Genomic DNA, 23864 nt, shown 5'->3' with positions numbered 1-23864 from the left:
CACCAGCGTGAGGTGGGAGTGCAGAGAGGTTAGCAGGGTCAGTGCCTCGGGTACCATTGTGCCTTGTCCCTTCCTGGTCTGTCGCCATAGGGCAATGCTGAGACCCCTCAGGGTGACACGGTGAGGCCCAGAGGTGAAGCAGTATAAAGCTCCCAGGAGACAGAGTAGCAGGAAGACATCTGAAGCCTTCCTAGTTGGTGTTGTGTTGTACTGTATGGTCTTTCCTGCTTTTGCCTTCTAATAGAGTCATTGTATTTGTTTTCTCTATTTTGATTTCTTTCTTCTGTTTTTCCTGATTGTCACCTTCAGACCTTTTTTTCCTGTTCTATGTTCTTTCCTTCAGACCCTCTAGATCCTCTGTGGCTCATTTACTATCCTGCATCTCTTCCTGTGCTTCCTTCCACTACCACGGTCACATATCTCTTTCTTCTCTCCTTCTCAGCTCACCCTGTTCTCCAGTCTTCACTGCTGCAGTGTTTCCTATCATATTCTCCCTCCATTCATGTCTCCTATCTGTCAGTGTGCATATGGATCTTCAGACCTCTTTTTGGGATGCTGGAAACCAGGCCAGCAGAGTCTCTGGAGCTCTCTAAATGAAGCAGAAGGTGAGATTGGAAAGATGGCCAGAAGCAGAGAGAACGTGTGGTGTGAAATCAGGGAGATAAAACCTTTTGTTTTAACTGATATTGCTGCCAACAGCAATCTGGTCTACTGCTGCCAGCAGATAGGTGTGCCACCACACCTTAGTAGACAAGCCAAGGGATTTTCATACCTCCTGCCATGAGGATCTGGATAGGCTGTAAAGGCAGTTTAAACCTAAAGCCATTATGTCTGTTGACTACCCCTTACACAAAGCTATGCTCAGAGATCAGTAAGATTGCAAAACCAAGCTCCTATATTTAGAAAAGGCCAGGCTTATGCTGCTGGTGAAACATGAACCCAGTGCCTGCCACGCAAGCGTTAGAGCACTTTCTTGCCCAAGACCCCGCAGGAAGCCGGTTGCAGTGGGAAGCCAGACAGCACAGTGGGGGCTGGAGAGGGCCCTCCTGCCCTTACCTCTCTGCCTGCCTCACCGGCCGTCCTGGGCTTCAAATGAGGCAGAGTCTTGTAGAGCAAGTAGCCTGTGATCACGTAATTACAGACTGCCACGATGCATGTTCACAAAAGAGCTGAATTAAGCCCGAACAGGCAGTTACAAGCACTATTACATCATTAGACTAATCGCTCCTTGGCTGGTCATGAAGGACCTCATCCTGTTCCCACTGAAGCCAAAAGACCGTACCTCTATCGACTTGAGTGGAAGCTGGCTTGGGCTCGCCCCAAGGCTCATTCACGGCTGTTAGCTGCTAGTTGAGGCTGTACCCTTAAACACATTAAACTTTTCATGCATAACTCATGTACCACACCTAACACTTGCACTTTCATTCAAGTAGAGACTTCAGCCCCAGTGCTGTGGGTGGTGGAGTGTGAGGGGAACTTGCTCTGCCGCCACGCTTGCCCTACCTGTTCAGCCTGTTAAGTTGTACATCGCCGTCAGCCACTGCTGGCTGCTGAGCAGGAGGTGGAGAAGGTCTGCTCCGTCTGCTCCTGCCCTGCACAGCCCACAGCCAAAGCCGTCGTGGCCGCAGCGAGCCGATTATGTCTGTTTTCCCACCCTGGTGCATAGGTGAGAGCAGAGAGCCCTGGCAGCCATGTTGGCATCAGCTGCGACATGGTGGCACAAGATGGCAGCGGCAGGAGCTGAATGGGGACGTGCACCCTCGCGGCGTTGTGTCGCAAGACCAGTGCTGTGCTCCTTTGGGCTGAATGGCAGCTGTGCTGCAGGTTACTTTCCCAGAACAGTTCTCGTTACCTTCACCCGACCAATCTGGCTTTATAGCTTTTGGAAACTGGCTGAATGTCTGAGATCTAGAGAGGAGGCTTTGGTGGGTGATAACCTAAGTGGGTGCAACCTTTATACCTGGATGCATCTTAACGTCAACCCTCTTCTTTGTTTTTTCCAAATGTTGCACACAGTCATTGGAATTTTCCTTCACTACGACCTCACAAGTGGCCTTTTTGTTGCACCAAGAAACCGCTTGCCATCTCTGACATCTCTGCCCCTGTGGCTTACCGTGCTGTTGATTTCAGGGCTGCACACATCAAAGTGATGAGCACATCCCTCACTCCAGGGACAGAGCAGAATTTGTCACTTCAAACAAGTTTTGCACAAAATGCCCAGTTCAATCATTGCCGTGGACAAACTAATTATTCCTCTATCTAACAAGCCAAGGACACTTTTCCTGTTATTTCATCTCATGTTTTCCTTTGTCTAAATTAAACTGATCTGGTTTAACTCTCTTCTTGTATCACATGAAATAACTTCATCACTTCATTTCTGTTTATCATGAAGAAATGGATGAGGTAATTTTATATTGCTCTTCATACTGTGATGTTGAACCATGGGCTTGAATGTCAGTGTTTGTGGATACATTTGACACACACAGAAGAGAGGGGGAAGAGGACCAAAAATAAAATTAAAAAAAAAAAATAAAAGAAAATGAAAGGTAAAGGAGTGGAAAGGGCAAAAGACGAACTCAAATTAAAAACAGAGAAAGCATATGTACACATATGTGTGTATCCATATGCTCAGGCACACACACTCTCACAGTCACCCAGGCACACATGCTCTCACAGTCGCCCAAGCAGACTGATATTAAGGCAGTTATTCAGCTGTTTCTAATACATAGTACAGAAAAAACTCAAGCTGGAGAAATATTTTGTTTTAACAGTGAGTCATCCATGAGAAAAATGTGGGTGTAGGTTATGGGAGAGGGGGCTGGGGGAGATTTTATGAAGGCTTATTTTTTAAACCCCCAAATAGGAGGCTGCATAAAGTTGATCAAGGCACAGAGCGAGTCCCTCCCTCCCTTGTGGACATGACAGAAGGTAATCAGCTCCCATTGAGAGCCTGATTGTGCCATTCGGGCCAAGGCCCTGTGCTAGATCTGTCCTGCCCTGGAGGGACCTGCAGGAATGGCAGTGGGAAGGCTCTGGGCCAGCCCTGCCAGGGCACCCCCAGGCACAGCCATGGACACTGCGATGACAGCCAAGCCTGGGCAATGCCAAATGTAACAGCTATGCTTTACCTGAGTGTCAGCAGCTCTTGAGAGCCTGACTGTACTGCTGAAGACATGTCCTTCAATCTGGAGTAATTCAGATTTACTTCACTGTCAGTGAAACCAGGAAGAGGCTGAGGGTTCCCTTCCAGCCCCCTGATCAGCACAAGTACCAAACACACCAGGAACCATTGTCCCAGCACATCCACAGCCAGACTCTAAGAGGCTGGGAACTGTAAACACGTTGTCAGGTTGTGAAATGCCCATTGATTCTCAGGACTGTAATCACCATGGGAAGAAAGGTGGCTATCGCTTAGGAGCAACAGCCTGAATATCAGGCTTTCTCCCTTGGCTATCTTGCAGTTTTTCTATGGGAGTTTCAATTCTTATGTCCTGGTTTTCTCACCAATAAACCCAAGTGACTAATAAGGACCAGTCTTCCCAGGAACAGCTGAACACTATTTGTGGATATTGCACAGAGCATTCATGATAGCTAACATTTTTCTGGTGGGTGAAACCTGCTGAGACCCAGAGCTAATTATTCCTTGGTGTGATTCAAGGGGGTATGGCCAAGAATAGCAGCAAAATGAGCAGCAAAAGACTTACCAGGAAATAAAGTGTAATGGTAAAATCTATTAGAGCATGGAACTGGCTTCTGGGGAAAAGGCAAGGGCTCCATTCATTGGGCTAATTAAAAAAGACACCACCAACAACACCTTATAGGCAACAATCCTCTTTGCTTCTTTAGGATGGACTATCTAGCTGAACAAAGAGGAGGCCGACTCCTATAATTCTGCTATACCTGTGTGACTGTAGAGAAATGCTTTTTACTCTTAATTATATTATTCCTTGTATACACCAGGGTTAGTGAGAGAGAATTTCTCTGGGTCTTTTCCGTCTGTTAAGTTCCATGGTTTGTGATTCACTTTAAAAAAACAAGGGTGGTTGAAAAAAAAGAGTTGTTTTCAGCTGTGTGGTGATGAAATACAGTAACTGAAAATGCTGTGGGTTTTGAGGTTGGATTTTGTGATTAAAATATTGTTAGGTTCAGGATAGGATTGGTTGGTAAAATGAGTTACAGTAAGACATTATGCTTTCACCTCTAGAAAGTTGAGTTCAAGCCCTGTTTAAGATCACAAAACCAGTAAGTAGTTCAGGATGATTAACAGTTTCTGAACAGGACAGGACAGGAACACCCAGGGGCTGGGAAGGTCAGGTTGGATTCCCACCATAGAGGCCCTGGCCTCAAGCACAGGAGGGTACTGCAGGCGAAGGCAGACCTCTGCTGGCATGGAGACAAGGGGGGCAAAAATCACTGCCACAGGAGATGCTGAGGGTCCAGATGAGGGCTATGTGGCCATGTGGTTGCGGTGGGCACCACATGAAGCACATGCCCTGCATGCCAGTGGTAGAGGCTCAATCCTGTTTTGTCCCACCACCTCAGTCAGTCTATGACAGCAGGCATGGGCCACACTACTTCTATAAAACAGTGCAACAATACAGACCGCTGTGCATTTCTTCCTACGTGAGGTAACCAGATTGATCCTTAAAACAATGATGCTCCTCAAGACTCCCATTTTGCAATTTGTTTATGTTGAGCATCATAAGCTGCTGATTCAAACAGCCAAGCTGCAGAAGAAATGTTGCCAGGAACCCTATTGAGTTCATTTCCCCCCCACGGTTTCAGTTTTAGCCTATCTCAACAAGATGTGTACTCATCAAATACGCAACTTGCAGACATGCAGGCCAGAGAGCTGTAACCAGCTTCGATGCCCTTCAAGCTGCTAAATGGAAACCAATGCAGCAAGCAGATTTGGACCTCTGCTCTCGAGCAGCTGAGGCCAACCCACTAGCCAAGTACTACTTGCACTTGAAATACAGCACAGATAGGGTGTAAGTGGCATATCGTCACTGTTCTGGTGCTGTGCATTTACCCTAAATGCAATTAATGTGGTTACTGCTAGCAGAGAGTTACAGATCTACTCACAAGTTAATAGCTGCTAAGATCTTTTCTAGTTGTCTGGAAATAAAACTGAACTTTTTTCATAGCATAGTATTAGGTATTTTCTGTTATTTCTGGGATTTTGTAAAGTACTATCAGAGGGTTTTTTGATTTGTTTGTTTGCTTATTTTCTGTAATTTCAGTGATTCCTAGAACAAAACAAATTTTATCCAATTTGAACTTGAGTACTTCAGTGAAAGAAAACTAAAATGTTTTCTTTTAGCACTCACTTAGCAAACAGTTCTAGTTTATCTGTGAGCTTGGTTAACAGGGGGAGCTACAAACATTCAAAACCACAACATGCTTCCAAAGTGTTCTAGAGAGCTGGGTATTATTTGATCCATTTTATAGACTGGTCCCAGTTGGTGCATAGAACAGAGCCCAGCTCTAGTCCCATGTCCTTTATGGTAACCATCAGCCCACAATACTATTTGTATGAGCTTCTTTTGACTCTGCTTAGCTAGTCAGGAATTCAGAGGTACTGCACTTACTTACCTTTTCTCGAGTAAAGGAAAACCTAGCCTTAGGTTTGGGATAACCCAAAATGCAATTAACAAATTCATTCAATTTCTGCAGTAAGAAAGTATCCAGTTCAGTAAGGAAAAGTGTGGCACCTCCAGAAATCCTTTTTAATGCTTCCTTTCTTCTGAGGAGCAGAAACATACTGTCCTAGAAAACTTAAGTATCTCCAAAATTTGGCTTTAGGAGGAGCCCTGGAAAACCAGCAAATTCAGGTTCATCCTGGCAGAGGCAGTGGTTTCCAGTGTCCTCATTTCCCTACAGAGACCTCCTCATTTCTAGCAAGGGGGCTGTGGTGCAGAAGCTCCTGATGAGAGCTGCTGTGACAGTATGTAAGGGGAGAGTCATCATGTGCTGCCAAGATGACTCCCTGAACAAGTGCAAGAACAAGTGCTGTGTTTCTGCAGTAGCTGCCATCTCCAGATGGATTCAAGATATGACTAAAGGAAAGCTTATTGCAGCAGCCTAAGTCTGCTGGATCTGGAAATGTGGGTGGATAACACCCCATTGAAGGGCAGTGTTGCAAAACTGGGGAGTCACATTGCCCTTTCCATCAGAACGATTCCCAGAGCGTCATTCCCTAGACGTTTGCATCACTTTTCCTTGCACTCTCCCAGGTTCAGTCATTGTTTTCCCAGCGCTCTCCACGTGGCAGCCTTGCACAACACCTGTGAGGCTCCTTGGGAAGCACCCAGGCTTGGCCGCCAGCAGGTGAGGGCTCCCAGGGGAGCCCTCGGCCTAATCCGGCAGCCCCGTGGCTCATCGGGGCAGCAGCTTTGTGTCCCTCTTAAATATCAGAGATGTGAAACGCAAGTGCGTATGTCACAGCGGAGTCAGGGCAGCCCACGCATCCTGCCAAGAGAAGCACGGTGTCCCCACGCCGCCCCTGCCCCGGCAGCCCGGGGCCTGTGCTGCAGAGCAGGAACAAAACAAACCACTGCGGAAGTGTGGTTAACAACGCCCGGCACGACGCGTTCTCGACAGCCTGGCTTCGTGCTGGGGCGAGCCGGTGGGAACGGGGCGTGCTGCGGCAGGCAGGCCCTTCAGGCTGGGCCCTGCCCTGCGATGATGTGCAAAGCGCGGTGGCTGCAGGCACCCCGGCCTCCCCAGGCCGCCCTTCAGCCTTGTGCCCTGCTTCCCCTGCTTGTCCTGCCCCATGGTCCCCCTGCCGTGGCCATGGGTGGCCCTGGTTGGCAGCGGTAGTGGGGTGGAGGCAAGGAGCCTGCCCTGGTGTTTTCTGCCTATAGCAGGAGGGCGGATCGGAGCTAGGTAAGGTGGGAGCAGCCATCACATGCTGCTGCAGCCCCCTGAGGGGAGGGGAGGTGGGACCACCACCACAGATCTCCTGGCCACGCTGCTTTGTTCAACTGGAGTGCGTCCGTGCAAGCTCATGTCACAGGCATGTGAGCTAAAAATCTCTGATGGGTGCTGAGTCACTCAGCACTAAATCAGCACTTCATATTCTGGCACAACTAGATCCCCTCACAGCATTAAGAGCCAGGACAAGCTCCAGCACGGAAGTATTTGGTGCAGTCATTTGATCCGCGTCCATCTATCTCGCTGTAACCCCAAGACACATTCCAATTTCGCAGGAGATATGAAGCACGCACCTCAGAGGAGCACCGCGTGGGTTTTGGGGGCGTGCAGGCAGCGTGGACAGGGCATGGTGTGGGAGCAGCGGTGATCCACCTGGTCAGGATCCCAGCGGCTATGGCCCAGCTGCATCACGAGCTCTGCTTCGAGGCTGTGTTTACTTTCTTGTGTGTGCAGGTCTAACAAAAGGAAAAGCAAAGAGACGCCTTCCTAGTGAAAGGTCCGGGGCTAAGGAAAGCCTTGCACTGCTTTCTCCCGGTGTACTAACAGTGTAAAGAAAGAAACTCCTTCAAACTTTTTAAACTCACTTTTTTTTTTTTTTCTTTTTCTTTTTTCACTTGAAAATACCTCAAGGGGAATTCTGAATACCTCCCTGCTTGGGCTTACTGGTATTTATATTTGAGCTGCAGAGTAGTGGAGCTGTGTGCATAATTGATTACTGTTCCAGGCAGATCTCAAATAAAAAGAATTTGGTTTCCTCATTAAATGGAACCTTCTCTCTCTTCCCCCCCCCCCCCCCCCCCCCCCCCCCCACTAGCACTAGGAGCTCTCTATTCGGGAAAGCACCAAATGTTTAATCTGATCGGTTTTTTTCTTTTTTTCTTCTTTTCTTTCTTTCTTTCCTTTCCTTTTTTTGTTTTTGTTTTTGTTTTCCAAGAGTTTTGTTTCACTTAGAAATTACTAAAATATAACCAAACCCTTGAAAAATCATTCTAAAATGAAAAACAGCATTTGGATACTGCAGCACTTAAGTGTGGCAATATTTCTAAGTATTTTTTGCTGAAGCTATTTGCAAATACAATGCGTTTTTTGTTGGCCTGAAGCAGCATAGAATCAATTATTTACGTGAAGTAATGTGCCCAGTTCCACTTGAGATTGTTCTTTCAGTGCAAATGTATTCAGGTGGCACTCATGACAAACGCTGCCCTGGCATGGGTGGAAGCAAAAAGAGCTTTGTTTGATCAATGTTTCACAGCGTGAAAAAAAAAAAAAAAAGCAGCGCTAACTTCCCTCTTCTGTTGCCAAGGCATCTCCTTGGGATGGCCCGGAGAGGCAGCCGGGGGACAGGGGAATTCAGTTTCCATGACTCATTCATTCCTGGGCTGCTCTGTGGAAACAGCCAACAAGTGGTCGATTGGTGGCAATTGTCATGGAGAGTTTGTGATGTGGATACTCAGACCATCAGCATATTGCACAAGAGCCATTCAAGAGCCTTTCCTCTTCAGGTAAGCAAGACCAGAGCTGTCTCTAAACCTGAAAAACCCCACCTGTGTTTCTTAACAAACCCCCATCTCAACCACCTCTTGGTGTGTTGTTTATTTAACATTTATGTTTTATGATAGTTTTATCAATAATGAAAGTAAATCAACCAAACCACTAATGAAATAATACAGCAGGGCCAGATAAGTGTCAGGGATGTCAGGCAGAGAAAAAACAAGCTTGCTTCAGAGGAGGAATATTTTAGAGACTACTGTGGGAGAAGACATTTTAAAATTATTCAGTGTTCAAATCAAGTCTTGCTCTAAGCTTCTGCCTGTGGCACATTGCGTTCTCAGTGCTCCTCAAAGTGCATAAAAACCACAAAGTATGTTCAACAAAATAGAGAGTAACAGTATGCTTCAAAGAAACACTTTAAGCTCCCTACACTTGTTCTGGGAGGCTTCCCGCAGTCCCGTGACACAGCTGGGTTTATCTAATGCTCTGTCTGAAGGGGCTTTATTTCCACCAGATCCCTTTTCCAGCCCTCCCCTTGAGCCAGGCCTTCACTGAGTCAATTTTTCCCTATTTGCCCACTATAAAAAAAAAAAAAAATCTCTTTTTCTTTTTCTTTTGTTGGGTGGCTTTCAATCCCCTTCCTCCTTTGGCAGCAGTAAAGCTTTATAGGAGTATAAAGGGCCAGCCTTACTATGGCAAGTGTTCAGAGCATCTCTTCCTTGAAGTTCCAGCTTTGCTTTTTGCAGGGCTAGGAGACACCTTTGATACGTGTCAGCTCTCCCCCACTCTGTTGTACTTGCATTCAAGGGTGCGAAAAAAGCAGTCATGCACCAGGTGGTTCCCATGCACATATTCTCAGTGTGCCACACTCTGCAACAACAACAAAACCTTTACGCATTGCTGAGGTAGCTCTCACTTGTAACCTGACGGGTTAGTCATACCGCCACTGGAGATGCACAGCCGTGATGGGAGGGTAGGGAGCCAGCAATTTACGAGCACAGTGAGAGCACAGTGAGGGTGCAGATACACAGTGAGGATGCAGATACTGCCCTGCAAGGTGAAGGCATCTTCTCTGAGCCAGCTCCCACCGGGCTCATAGGTGGTGCCTGCATGCAGCCCTTCAGAGCGGCACTAATCCTGCCTCCTGTCCTGAGCAGCTGGGGCAGTGTGGGAGACACCAAAAAGGCATCCACAGAGGCATCAGTTTGAACCAGGCTTTTCTGCTGTTCTCTCAGTGGATTCGCTTTGTTCGGGCAGATTGACCAAAAAGTACAGCGCAGGACCAGTGGCCACGGTCCCCATGCCACCTCACTTTTCCACACAGCAAGAAGTGGCACCAGCAGAGAGCTTGGTCACGCTGGTAGCTCCTGAATCCTGCCGCCCTTCTTAGTTCCCCAGATCCCAGTGACAAATTTGGACATCTCAAAATGCTCCAGAGCACAGTGTGGGCAGGGGGAGGCGTGCTCCACTGCCCTGGGTCACAGCATGGCCTGGCCCACTTGTGCCCTGCATCGCCCCAGGAGGTTGTGCTGGGCCTCAATGGGGGCTGTAAAGGGACACTTAGCATCCTTGTGCTGGATGGCCCTCCTCTTGTTGCTATGCATGCATTCAGTGTTTAAATCCGGCTTCATTTCCCTCTGAAAGCTCGTCTAGCAATCTGAAAAAAAAAAAAAGGAAAAAAAGAAAAGCATTTGTTTTCAGAACAAATTTGTGGCATTGCAAACTCCAAGCAGGAGCAGGCTCACTTGTGCTAGTTGCTGTGTGAAGGCAGTTCACAGACGAATATGGCCCCATATGATCTTCTTTTGTCTGAGACATAAAGCTGCAGCTCCGAAAGGCTGGTAATCTTTTTCCATGGTGCTATCCAGGTCTGAAATAAGTGGGGTGTGGTAAATCTGTGCTGACGTAAATGAGAGAAGGTGTTTTGAAGAACCCAGGACAGGGAGAGCAAATTAAAACCAGAGCAGTCTGCTGAATATTTCACAAGCAAAGCCTAGTCTATTTTCTGTTTCTTATTTTTGTGATTGCTGAAATTCCCCTCATCTTAAATTAAAGAGATGAGGCCAGGAGGCCAGAGCCAGCATGGTTTGCCATGGTGAACCAGCAGAAGCCAAATGAGGAGAGACAGTGCAACCATGAACCACCCATGGCAAAGATTAGGGTCTGAGGATGCAGAGATCCGGCTGGATTGACAGCTATCCCATGTCTGGTGTGGGATGATCCCAAACCTCACAGCCAGACACAGCTACAGCTGGGTCAGTTGGGAATGGGGCTCGGTACCAAATCACCACTTCTCTCCTGTTTCAGGCAGTGACGGTGTTTTGGTTTGGGCTTTTCTCCCACTCTCAAAGTTGTGGAAAGCTGTGGACCGGAGTTTTTCTACTTGCCAAGGACAAAAACCTCTTCCTTACTGCATTCATTTGCTAAATAGCATGATTGTCTGTCTGTAAGAAGCATTTTGAAAAAGCTGTTTGGGCTTGATTTTTATATTCCTCTTCCTGCAGCAAAGCGTCTGCAAGTTCAGTACAAGCAGATCAACAGAGTCCAGCACAGCGAGTAGCCTAGCTACAGACTTCAGCTTGAGCTCTGAACTACTGAGGTTTTGAATGATGTCAGTCTGGTCTCTTGAGGGCTGCTGTTGTCATCAGATAGTGAGGTTGATAAGGCACATGTTATGATGAGGCGTACTGTTGGGTTTAACCATAGTATCGTGCACGAGGTGCCATGAAAGCGGTGCATTTCCTGGTACAGTACCTTGATAAGGCTGCCTCTGCTTCATAGGTATTTCCACCACACTGTCCTGTGTGTTCAGCACGCAACAGATTGCTGACAACCCGAAAGACCAAACATCGCAAGGGTTCAAAAATCCATTTCCTCTATCACAAACATGTTTGTTTGGGACTTTGTATTCCTTTTCCTGATCTCAGTTTCACTCTTCTTTTCTTTTCTTTTCTTTTCTTTTCTTTTCTTTTCTTTTCTTTTCTTTTCTTTTCTTTTCTTTTCTTTTCTTTTCTTTTCTTTTCTTTTCTTTTCTTTTTTCTTTTCTTTTCCTCTTCTCTTCTCTTCTCTTCTCTTCTCTTCTCTTCTCTTCTCTTCTCTTCTCTTCTCTTCTCTTCTCTTCTCTTCTCTTCTCTTCTCTTCTCTTCTCTTCTCTTCTCTTCTCTTCTCTTCTCTTCTCTTCTCTTCTCTTCTCTTCTCTTCTCTTCTCTTCTCTTCTCTTCTCTTCCTCTTTTTTTTTCTTATTTTTTTTTCTTCTCCCTTTCCAGACTTTTCTTTTCCAGGTCTTTCCAGACCTTTTTCAAAACTGGAAAAAGCAGGACCAGAAACAGCTATTCAGAGCTAGACAAAGTACAGCCACTTTCTGGAGCTGGTTTTCTGCCAGTCCCTCATTCCCTGCTCTAGTTGGGAAGCACCTGAAATCCAGCAGAGCCCATGGGCTAGAGGTCCTCGGCTGGATTTGGAGCCCCCAGCCCCCACCAGCACTGTTTTTCCCACTGATCGGATGCTCAGAGCCAAGCTGTGGTTTCTTCCCCTCCTCCCATTCTACTTCACATTGGATATTGTGGTTTGTGCTATTGGCAGACCAAATGATAACAGCTCAGGACCAGTTCTGTGAGTCAAGGAGCACTGAAAGGGAGTTTGTATCTTGCCTTTACCTAGATTTTGCTTTTTCATCATCATTGATTTTTTTTCTTATGTACTTCTTATTTTTCACTTAGATGGAACTGGGAAACCAGGCAGGCTGGATTCCTGACCATCCCTCACTTTCGGTCATGGGGAAGAACAGATCAGTCTCAATCCCACCAGAGGGACTACACGCAACAGACAAGCTAAAACTGAAGTGACCCACGCTTCTGTCAGCTCTGGCCTATTCACAATTTATCTCCACATACCAGAAGAAAGGTGGAAAAAGTACATTTTAAAAACCCTGATTATAGAAATTATAATATTAAAGTCTGCTGTCTATCAGTTTTCGATATGCCAATGAATAAAAAGCCCATTTCACTACCCAAATACGTCCTCCAGGACCCAGTAGGGAAGTATAGCACCTGTGTGAAAAGAGCAGCAGTTTATGTGGCAGCAAAATCTTGAGCTGACAAAGGCAGTGTGTACAAACTGTACAAGCCCGCAGCCCTGTGAAGAGCGGTGAGAGGCTGGGTAGGACGGCACTCAGAGCAACGCAAGGGCGTTGGGTTTTTCCATCCCCCAGAGGAGATGAACTCAGCGTAGCCTTTGAACTTCTTCAGGCCTTTTAGAAAGTAACTCATTGCGAGCTTTTCAGCACATGGAGGAGAGGAGATGCTGGCTGTGCAAAGAAGGAGGGAGGCAGAGCTGGGGGGGCACCAGGCAGGAGCAGAGCTCCCCATTTGGACATGCTGGAGGAGCTGGGTGGGCTTCCACAGCTGGAACCCACCCCAGACAGGCTGCTGTCTGTCACTTTGCTGAGTTTATTGCTGTGATGACTTGCACATTTTGAAGCCCATCTTGTGTTCCCTGCTGTCTGTCCTGTAGAGAAAGCATCAAATGCACTTTGTATCTGATCTGAACTGAGAACCCCATCTCACGCCCTCTGACGTTGCTCACCCATGCCTTGCTCCCGCCTTTTGTGGTATTCGAGGCTTAATTGCCTGTAGTTTTATCAGCCTAAGTGGTTATAATTGCTAATCATGTTGCATGTGACAACATAGTCATATGCTGAATTAGAAAAAAATATTGAAAGAGCAGATAGAGGTGACTTAGTAAACATTCTGTGGGTCATCCATATTTTTACACCAGTTTTGATGAGGCTTCCTACAAGGATTGTCAGAGGATGTAAGTATCACCAGCCAAGCTCTTGGAGTGCGAAGTATGACAAGCCAAGAGTCTGCACCAGATTTAGACCCAGAGTGATCCAGCATCCCAGAGTGAGGATCACCACCTCCTCTTTCTCAGGGCAGAACTTCACTCCACAGTGGTGGCCACTGGTGAGAAACGCTGGACAGCTTAAATTGCAAGGGCTTGGCAGAGCAATTCAGAACTGTGGAGCTCACAGCAAGAGGCCTGAGGACCAACACCAGGACAGCAAGCAAGCCAGCTGCTGCCACAAAAGGGAGATGAACGTTTGTGATGAAAATGGACTGCTTCTTCTTCCCCTACACACTCGCCCTTTGGAAGTGAGCTGATCAGTGCGGTCACAGGGCCAAAATCTACAGCTGATTTTTTTTAGGGCTGGATAATTTTATGGCCACTGTTAAGTGCTGTAATTTATGTAAACTAAGTTAATGATAAGTGGAAACAACTCGACTCATGTTTAAAAGCCTGTGTTCCCTGGGGACAAGGATGAGCACTTCTCCTTCAGGAAGGAAAGCTGAAGGGCAGGAGCAGAGCTTCTTCTGAATGCCTGACAGAGGGGCAGCTGCCCAAGGATCCTGTCTGCCTTGGAGCATGGCACTCCAATCAGAGCTACATATTCCTACATGCATTCCCACACATGCAGCTCAGCAGAGATAAATTCCCAAGAATTTCCAAAAAAAAAATATCAAACAAAACAAAACAAAAACAAACAAACAAAGAAACAAACAAAAACAGAGGAAGAACAGCATCAATGAGAGCAGAATCAGGATGAAAATGAAAGTACAAGGGTGGGTTTAGGATACCCTGTGCATGGAAGAGACACGGGAAGAGAGCAGTGGAAAGGTTTGGGGAAGCAGATTCCCTGAGACCAGGCTGATGAAGAGTACAGCGGGGACTTTATCTAGAAGCTGGGCTCTAGTCTTATTAGCCAAAGGGGATGGGGCAAGAAGTTAATGGCTGTAAACCTCACGAGGAGACATTCGGGTTAAATATTAGGTTAAATTAAAGAGAAGTTAGAACAGCCTGGGCGGTGAACCACTCTGACATGGGACCGCTGTGGAAGCATCGGTGCTGGAGACATTCAAGGCTAACACAAGTCAACTGTCTGTGCCGGAGAGGTGGTTTGGGGATAATGAGATCAGTCCTGTCATAGTTAAGAGTGAAGGTCTAGGTGACTCACTAGAAATCCCTGCCAACCTGGATGATACGCTGATAACCCCACGGGCCGCCTGTCTCCAGCCTCCATCACGAGACCGCTGGCCTTCTCCAGCTGCCTGCCCTCAGGTTCTCCCAGGCTGCTAGCTTTAGAAACAAACTTTCAGATGGTTTAGAAACATTTCCAGTTCTGTTTTCATTCACATATAAAGTGTTTTGCTGGTCAGAAAAGTGCCAGAAGAAGGAAAATATCTTGGTCAGCAGATTCAGTCTATGAATCCAAAGCCGCACCACCTAAATTTAGAGGAAAATAATTTTCTGCAGTTCTCCTAGCTGTTTTGGCTGTGCAGCCTCAAGAGAGGGTGAATTAGATTTGTTTGTAGCTTTTCAGTCCCCTGATAAATGTATAGGTCATGGGGAAAATAGGGTTTATTGTAAGCATAGCACACAAGACCTGAGGCCAAGAGAAAATAAGCAGGCAACCTCTTTGCATATTTTTAGTACTGTCTCTTTTCCAAGCAGAAGTGCACCTTTGCACCTTTTACTCTCTCATGTTGGCCTTGGACATAACCTTTCTTTGTTTCTTGTGACTTCAATGGCTTAGTAAGCCAGGACTTTGCTAGTGTCCCAGATCCCTTGCAGCATCTCCGGAGCTGAGAACACGGTATATTCTCTCACTGTAGCTATAATCAGGGCAAACCACGATGGCTCCCACATTAGACTGCTTGAGAAATCTCTTTATAGCAAACACAGCAAGAGCTTCAAGAAATAACTTCATTGGTGTTTGTTCCATATAGTTTAATGTCTCCTTAGGGGCCGTGGCTACTATCCCAAACAACATTTCTATGGCTTGCGTGGCTACATCCTTTTCCTGTGAATCAACGTTGGCATCTGCTCATCCAGAGCATTCAGAAGAAATATTTGCTGTTGCCTGGAGACTAAGACAGGAGAAAAAGTATCGGGAGCCCTAAATTATTTTTGCAGCTCTTCCTCTGATCCCATGCCACTCCCAGACAATCCCCTTCACTTAGCAGTTGTGTATCTTGCGGGTTCTTCAACCTGGGGAATAGGTACAGTTATACTCACCAAGTGCCCAAAATACTTGAGTCCTCCCAGGCTTTCACGTGAAAGGAATCACGTAGAAGTATAAAATACATCTTCTACATGGGCCAAAGGGACTCTGCCCATCTTTGTCAGCATTGTTATTACTTGCACTTGCTGTCCTCTCCAGGAGGGAGATAAACCCTGGGGAGACAGAAGGGTTGCACTAAAAACTGGCCTTTCACATCGCACCAAAAACCGCTGGAACATGTGGGGGATGAGGGAACTTCCTTCCACCCAGAGGTGCAAGAAAACTCTGGAGCTGGCAGTCACGTGTTGCACACAGCCTCACAACCCACAGGATCCCGCATGGAAAAATTTCACTTCCATGTGTTGACTGAGTTAATGCGGTGGGGTTAGTGGGCGGACATAAAATGAAACTATGAAAAGAGATTAATTTGCAGCTGAAGCCCAGGCAGGGAGAATGCCGGTCCTCTGTTTGCTCAGAAAATGGCAGTTTTCTGAAAGAAACCCAGTTGAAAAGAAGAGGTTAAGGCAGCGGTAGTAAAAAATCAAAACCAGGGAAAAAAAAAAAAAAAAAAAAAAAAAAAAAAAAAAAAAAAAAAAAAAAAAAGTTAAGAAAAGCCTCTCTGGAAATTAAGATGTGGAATTCAAAACATTTGCAGGATAATAAACCCAACCGAGCCCATAAAGCTGCACCAGCCAAAAGGAGGTCTGTTCTGCCTACGAGGAAACACGAAACCGCGTCATGCCTGGCAGCAGCCGCCCCATAGTCCCGTTTCCTCCCCGCTTTATTGCAGAATTGTGCTGCTGGGTGCCCTCGGCTATGTTTAACGCAGCGTCTGTTTCCACTCTAACCCCTTCGCTTTGGAGGGGGAGGATATAAATCAGCTGCGGAGCTGCCCACAGGGCTTAGTCACAGCAGGTATTGGTTTAGGGTGTCTTAGAGGAACTTTTTTTTTCTTTCTTTCTTTCTTTTTTTTTCTTTTTCTTTTTTTTTTTTTTTTTTCTGGAAGTATTCTAGGGAATAAGTGCAAGCTTTGTGAGGAACAGGCATTGCTTCATGGGCCAGAGTCTCCAGACAAAGGACATTTTACATCACCCGCCAGAATCATCTTCTAACGTTTTGGGCTGAGCACAGCCCCAAGCACAGGGCGCTGTTCTGCAGGTTCCCAGAAGATGTTTGCAGAGTCCCTGCCGAGCAACTCTCATGATCCTTCCTGGCATTCCTGGTCCCAGGACCATGCTGGAGCCATGTCTGGGCATACGCTGGCCGTGCACCTCTTTCCTTCGCAGCCTCCAAATGCCTCTTGCTCCAGACTCGAGCACAGGCCGGATTTCCCCAGCGCCGGCCACACAAATTGTAGTAATTAGCAAGTGTAAAGGGCACGCTGTGGTTTTCACATGTATTACTGCATCTTACTGCTCATTCATATCCTTGGGCATGCTCATCAGATAGCATCCAGTCAGCAATGCTATCCAGGCCTTTGCCTAACACTGCTGTTTCTGAGGCCCACTGGAGAGATGCAGTTATCAGTGTTCATGCATCCAACCACCAGCAGCTGAGCCTCCAGCCTCAAGGCAGTATGGCTTCTCTCACCCTTCCAGCCCCGTGTTGTGTGGACCTGATCTCTAGCTCTTCCCCTGCTCCCCATCTCCAACCATGACCCCTTCAATTCCTGTCCCACTGCCACATCTTGGCCTGGCACGGCCTGGTTTTCCCTGTGTGGTTCACAACAGCAGCTCCCCGGCCCCTTTTCAGACCATGCCCTCCTTGTGCAGGAGCCATACGGACTGGAAGTCCAGGCCAGCTTTTAACAGTCTTCCAGGTGTATTTCCACTCGTCTCAGTTTCTCTACTAGCTCTTGCCTCTCTGCCTCCCCTCTCAATTTCACTATTATGCCAATAGGGCAAATTCTGTCAGGACCAGAAAATTTGAGCATTTCAGGCTTTTTTAAAATAGTGTTTTACTGTTACTTGCAACCCTGGCACACCACAAACCTATCTATAAGTGGTTTGAAGTAAGGGTTGGCCTAAACCAGACTGCAATGTTCCCAATTACCTTCAAAAACAACAACAGCAAAGTAAGCCTATTTTCTTTGCACCCCTCAGCTACAGAGGCATTTGGGAAATAAGAAGGCCTCAGTTTCTGCAGTCCCCAGCTGCAAAACTAAAGATGTTTTGGTAAAAAAGCCACAACTGGCCCATAGCAAGGGAGTAGATGGTGTAGTCACTGGGACACCTTCAGCTGTGTAAGAATTAGGAAGGAGGGAGGCAGCTACTGGAGTGGGATCTGAGCCACCTGGAGCTCTGCAGATCAAAGTCACTGTGTTCCTCCTGACAGAGGCAGCTGGCAACGGCAGCCGTACGTGCTGACTGCAATTTCCAAAGACAGCCAGACGTGTTGAAGGTGGATAGCTCTAGAGTCACCTGACTCCAAGGCCAAAAAAATAATAGCTAATGCCTGCAGCCTGAAGGCATGGACCCAAGTTTCTCACCAGGAGAACACAGGGAGCATCCATGAAGCACATGAGCCATCCATGAAGCCAGAGCCACTGCAGGATCCCCCTGTCCTGCAGTAAGAGCTGTAAGTGCAACCTGAAAAGTATACCAAGGCACCCACTGCCGTGCCACCGCATGTGGGATAAGAGGTATCTCATCCTCATGGGTGCTTCTCTCTGCCCTCAGACACCAGGCACTTCAGGACCAACCGTGCCAGCACATGGGCCAGGCCCTTCATCCTGGCCACTCTGAGAGTCCTGTGCAATAAATTAATGAGCCAGAGCATGGCCGAGCCCTCAAGTCAGAGGAATGTGCCCCTCGAAACCACCTTTCCACGAAAGGCTGTTCACTCTTCCGAGCCTTGGATAGGGTATTACAAACACACGGCCAACTGCTAGGGGAAACATGCTAACCTTAGGAGAAATAGCACAGACAACTCATCCACAGCACAGCCGGACTAGCTGCTGCCACATACCCGAGCCACCATGAATGCCAATGATCAGGCAAATCCCCACGTTGCTGGAGGCTCTCATGTACACACTCTCTCTTATAAACTATTACAGAAAGTAAACTTCTGATACTGCCTGCTCAGCTCTTCTCTGTTCCCCATGTGGCCTAGCTCAAGGTTAGTTTCAAAAAGCAAAACATCAAGTGACAGAGCATTTATCATTGATAAGCTCATAAAAGAAAAACAGTGCTGGCATCCCAGAACCAGTGCCCTAGAAAGACAAGGGAAGTATATGAGTACCATGAGCAAAGACCTACTTTCAGCACAGCTTCCCAGTTGCTTGTCTTACCAATAGCACCCTGCGACTAATACAGCTATTTTCTTCATAAATTATTAACTGGGCAAAGACTATTTGTTTGAAGAGCTGCACAGAAAGTCCAAAGAGGAAGCGAACAGTTTCAAGCCCCACATGCACACCCATGACAGGCGTGGGATCCTCTCCAGATCAGATATGCCTGGCTCGTCAGGGGCCGACGGCTCTGCTCCCAGCAGCTGGGAAGGAGGCAGGCCTGGGCACTTGCTGCAGCTGGGCACGGGTCTTCCAGGCAGGGGCACATCTCTCACGTGGGGCCTGGCTGCTTTCACTCGCAGGAGGTATATGGAGACCGCTGAGCAGCACCGGGGCTGTGCCCAAGGCTCTTCTCTTGCATGCTGTGCGCTAGTTACATCAGCATCTGCCAAGAAAACTCCCCGTGCAGCTTTTGTACTGCTCATGGGAACCAGCTCCTACCAGCCACGCTCTTCTTCCACCATCTTTCCTCCACCTAACTCGCCTTTATTGCCAGACCACACAAGAAAGAGCGTTGCACAAAGCCAGCAGCAGGGAAGGTATGTCGGTGTAAGCCTTGAGGTATCCTGCAGCTTTTGTTTTGCAGGAACTTTTCCAACTTGAATTAGGAAACGTCTCTCCTTAACGTTGAGGCATGTCAAGACAACTGAGCAAGCCGTGGTTCGGCAGCAATATTCCACCCCTGATTTGGAAGAGAGCTGGAACAGCTTCAGATGAAGAGCACCAAGCTTTCTCCAGAGGAAAGCTCAAAGGTGAAGAAAACAAGAAGGGCACCGTGAGCAGCACTGGCAAAGAAGTGTCCCTAAATAAAAACACAGGTTACAGGGATTGTTTTCTGGGATGTTTCTGGGATTGGTGACGGATGTTCCAGCAGCTATGGGGCCCTGAGTGCCACTGCATGATCACTCGTACACACACTGAGACTTTGCTGGGGGCCCACATCCTTCCCCCTTGCAAAATGCCAGACAGCCACTCTGCCACAAAGGCCCAACACCACTAACAAGCTGGGCCTGATGTTTGGTAAACTCACAGTTCAGCATCGCCCTAGAACCTCTCACAGGACAGCACAGGCTGTCCTCCAGGGGAAAGGGGCTGCTCCTCACAGCAGGAACAAAAGCCAGTCCAAAGTTTGAGCCACACCAACCAAAAAGAAGTTTGCGGAACTGACTGAGCAACTCAGGATGGGGGGAGGACTCCCTAAGAGACAGAGAGGGTTAGAGGCCATGGGACAAGCCACACCAGGTGCTCACTGACATTGACCTGCACACCCATGTGCTTGATGGGGCCGACCAGCTCCATCAGTGAGGTGCAAAGGGTGCCTGAGCACGTGGTGGGCATCGCAGGGGTGAAAAGGAGAGAAGTAGCTGCATTTGAGTGGTTCTCTAAAACCATCGCCTCGATTTTTGCAAGTAAAACCAGCTTCACTTGTCAGTTTCTTGAAAAAACTTGGGGTTTATTGATTTAAACTGCAAACAGTCGTTACAAAAGAGATTCTCTTTTAAATAAACTCACACAAAGAGGAAGAAAAAGCAATGTAGTGAACAGTAACAGGGGAAAAAAATTACATTCATTATTCTCTTTGTGCCAGTCCCGTTCACCTCGGCAAGGAAAACTCCAAACTTGGAATACAGAAAACGCAAAGACAAACTGTATTTGGAATGTCTTCAGATAGGCACTTTGAGCCCAAGGCTTTTCTCCTTGAAGAAACTATACAGAAAGAGGAAGAAAAAGGTCTTCCTCCCACGCTGTCTCGCAACAGAGCTCAGGTATGTACATTCTAAAGCCCACACAGGCAAGACCCAGGGGAGGGGAAGAGAAGAGGAAAGGCAAAGAAGCACATGAACTCAATTTGCAGTCCAACACAAAAAAAAAAAAGGGGGGGAGGAAGGGAATTCTAAAATAAATAATCCAAACACAGTTTTTGCATTTTTTTTAAATTAATTTTTCATTTTTTAAAATAAAATAACCAAAAAAAGTGTAAAGTTACAAAAAAATGTCATTGTAGTATAATATATTAAACTGTGGGGAAAAAAAAAGGAAAAGACACTTCACAATCTTAAGATTAATATGGAAGATCATAATTTAAACATAAAAGAATATATTCTATGGATTCATCATCCCGATAAATATGAACAAAATTAACAAAAAAGCATAGGTTTCGGCAATAAATACGTTTTGATAAGTTAAATAAGCTTTTTTATATTGTTGTGCAGTGACAAGCAAAATTTGCTCTCCAATTTCTGAAGTTATACAAAATTAAAAACCCAGAAAAAAAAATAATAAAAAGCTTGGCGTGAGTGCTCTAAGATAGGTCTAAAGTACTCTAGAGCAAAAACCATTAAAGCTATGTCTACTGGAACTTTGTTTACACAAACTTGTGTGTGTGGAATGACTTCCGTCAGCCCCACCCCCTCTATTTCTTTATTTGTTTTTAAGATGTCACATGAATACACGGGGAAACTTTTAGCACCAAAATCGAGTCTCTCATAGTCCCATCTCTTTTTTTTTTCATTTTGTTTTTTTTTTTTTTCATTTGCTCGTTTTCCTCCCAGTCGAAGTCCCACTCGTGTTACAATCTTTGTCCGTTCTCAGCTTGTCTTCCCGCAGACCTGAGTGGATCCAGGCAAGATGAGTCTGTAAGGGGGGAGAGCGCGCTGGATGTTAACGCCTGCCCACGTGCCTGCAGCCTAGCGGGAGCTGGCCAGTCGGGAAGGGACTGGGAGAGGGCGATGCAGTATGCAGCCAGTGGAGGGAGCTGGATCCGGACATTTCCTGCACATCTGGAAGTGCACAGAGCTGCTGGTGCCCTCTGCAGCTGGAGAGGTAATACAGTCACAGTGAAAGCATTAAAAGGCACTAATTTTTGTAAACGTTATTGCTTTTCATCGTAAATTTGGCACTTAAGGTTTAAGCCAGTGGGTCTACGACAGGCAGGTGGACACGTTAACATCCAGCTCCGACTACGGGGCCGGGGGAGTTCAGCTTAACATCGTAATAGAGGTGGGGGGGAGCAAGAGGAAACCCCAGATTAGTCGTCGGAGATGGAGAGTCTGCTGAAGATGGGAAGACGTCTTGAGGTGTCCAGGATAGGGGAATCTGAGCCGCTGTGGCTGCTGCTGGAGCTGCTCAGATAGCCCTCCTGGTCAGAGAGGGAGTCCTGAGGACTGGGCGGCGAGTCAAACAAGTTGGGGGACTCGGACATGGGCCTGAACAAGAACGTGGTGGGGGAGCTCCCGCTGGGCACCTGCACCCCCATGCTGGGGGCGAAGAGACTGACCAGCTCCTGGCTGGAGAAGGTGAAGGGGTTGCTGGCGCAGTCAGGCAGGGTGGGGGAGCCCAGCAGGTCGTCGGCGCTCAGCATGGGCGGCGGGGTGATGGAAGTGGGGCTGTCCAGCAGCCCGCTGGCAGCAGTGCTGGGGAAGCCTGCGAAGCTGAAGCTGTGCTGAAGGCGGGGTCTGTCAGTGACGGCGGGCTCCCGGCCGCCCGCCACGGCACGGCGCTCCTCGGCGTTGTGGATGAAGTGGCAGCGCGGCCCGTAGGGGCAGAAGCCGATGGTGTGGAAGGTGCGGCAGAGCTCGGTCTTGTACTTGGGGTGGCGGGTGAGGCTGCGCAGCTCGTGGATGCCGTGGGCGAACTGGCACTTGTCGCCGTACTTGCAGGCGCCGTTCTCCTCGAAGGGGCGGCACAGCTCCGTCTTGTAGCGGCTGGAGTTGACCTGGCCCCCGGGCTGCTTCTGCTGCAGCAGGCGCTCGCCGCCCTCGGAGAAGGAGCGGTCCCGAAAGCGGCTTTCCCGGGGGCCCAGCATGGGCGCGGGCTCCCCTTTCAGGCTGCTGAGGAGCTGGTTCTGGTGGAACTTGGAGTTGGGCAGGGTGACAGAGTGCCTCCTAGGGAAACCCCCGCCGGCCGGGGTGCCCACCGCCTTCCTGTCCAGCAGGCACCCGCTGACACCCGAGGGGCTGTAATTCAGCATCTTGTTGCTCTGCGGGCAGAAAGCAAGCACCGGTCACTGCCACCGCCTCAACGCAACTCTCCCCGGACGGGAGGCGACGCCGGGAGCCCTCGGAGGGCTCAGCCTCGGCGGCACAGCACGGCACAGCACAGCACAGCACAGCCCCCTGCACGTCCCGCCCGCCTGCTAAGAGCAAAGCAAACCCCGAGCCGCCCCTACGACCACCGTGGGGGCGGCTGCTGCGGGAGGAGCCCCCCGGGGGGAAGGCGCCGAGGGCTCGGGCTGCTCCCAGCCCTGCTCGCTGCTCCCCGCCCGGGCACGCTGCAGCGGGCGGCGGCAGCAGCTCGGCCCCCGCCCGGCCCCGGCCCTGCCCTGCCCGGCCCCGAAGCGGGGAGCAGGGAGAGGGGCCCGGGCTGAGCCCCGCCCGGCCGGGGAAAGTAAGGAGGAAAACGCAAAAAAAAAAAAAAAAAAAAAAAAAAGGATAAAAAGTAAAGCAAAAAAAAAAAAAAAAAAGCGCAGAGAGCCCCTGCAGGCGCCAACCCGGAGCGCGGCCAGCCGGCGCGTTTACCTTGCATAAAACTTCGCTCAGGTCGAAGATGGTGGGCGACACCAGGGCTGTGGACATCTTCGGCGAGCGAGGGGGGAAGCGGCAGGGGCGGCGGCAGGCAAGTGGAAGGAGTCGCGGTGTGGGTAAGGCGCAGCCTCCAGCTCGCAGCCTCCAGCGCTGCCTCCCCCCGCTGCTGCTAGCGCTGCCTCCGCTGCCGCCACCAGCCCGCCGCGCCCGCTCGCCGCTTCCAGCGGGCTCGGGCAAAAAGCTCAACTTATAAAGTTTTCCGACTTACCCCGGGAGGAGGAGCCGGCGGCGGGAGGAAGGGGAGGAGGAGGAGGAGGGCAGGGTGATTGACACCGCGTCTGAATCACCCGGGCGGGCAGGCCCAGAAAAAAAAAAAAAAAACTTCTCGGGGGAGGGAGCGGGGGGGTGAAGAAGATGGGAGGGGGAAGGGAGGGGAAAAAAAAAAAAAAAAGAAAAGGAAAAAAAAAAAAAGAGCGCGTCCCTTCCAGAACAGCCCCTGCGGGCAGCGCTCCCCTCCCCGCCCCGGACGCGGCTGTGCGCGGCTGCTGCGCGCGTGTGTGCGCGT

The 23864-nt window shown here is 48.5% G+C and overlaps 2 protein-coding genes across 16 annotated transcripts in view; one reads left to right on the top strand and one right to left on the bottom strand.

Annotated features, from left to right (window-relative positions):
- RAD51B (RAD51 paralog B) overlaps positions 1–21062 on the top strand; it is a 474920-nt gene extending 453858 nt beyond the window's left edge. For 13 of the 15 annotated variants that reach the window (XM_072038849.1, XM_072038848.1, XM_027457965.3 and 10 more), the window contains 2 exons: positions 8240–8438; positions 12147–21062. In XM_072038849.1, coding sequence (XP_071894950.1) covers positions 8240–8438; positions 12147–12261 — 314 coding nt within the window. In that variant the 3' untranslated portion in view covers positions 12262–21062. The remainder of the gene's footprint in view (positions 1–8239; positions 8439–12146) is intronic. The other 2 variants (XR_011809709.1, XM_072038850.1) reach the window with 1 other exon arrangement.
- Positions 20209–23542, bottom strand: ZFP36L1 (ZFP36 ring finger protein like 1). The gene is made up of 2 exons (XM_038179267.2): positions 23294–23542; positions 20209–22755 (listed from the first exon to the last, which is right to left on the bottom strand). The coding sequence occupies exons 1-2, from the start codon at positions 23348–23350 to the stop codon at positions 21805–21807; spliced, it is 1008 nt and encodes a 335-aa protein (XP_038035195.1). The 5' UTR covers positions 23351–23542; the 3' UTR covers positions 20209–21804.
- Positions 23543–23864: the final 322 nt, after the last annotated feature.

The sequence above is a fragment of the Anas platyrhynchos genome, chromosome 5, assembly GCF_047663525.1.
Source record: "Anas platyrhynchos isolate ZD024472 breed Pekin duck chromosome 5, IASCAAS_PekinDuck_T2T, whole genome shotgun sequence".
Classification (NCBI taxonomy): domain Eukaryota; kingdom Metazoa; phylum Chordata; class Aves; order Anseriformes; family Anatidae; genus Anas; species Anas platyrhynchos.
The sequence above is the reverse complement of the archived record's forward strand: the minus strand, read 5'-3'. Positions and strand labels throughout refer to the sequence as shown.

Bases quoted from the DNA above. Each gene is read 5' to 3' on its own strand.
- ZFP36L1 (XM_038179267.2), bottom strand. From the start codon at position 23,350: ATGTCCACAGCCCTGGTGTCGCCCACCATCTTCGACCTGAGCGAAGTT. The intron at 22,756-23,293 runs GTAAACGCGCCG...TTCTGCCCGCAG, and splicing joins TGAGCGAAGTTTTATGCAAG to AGCAACAAGATGCTGAATTA.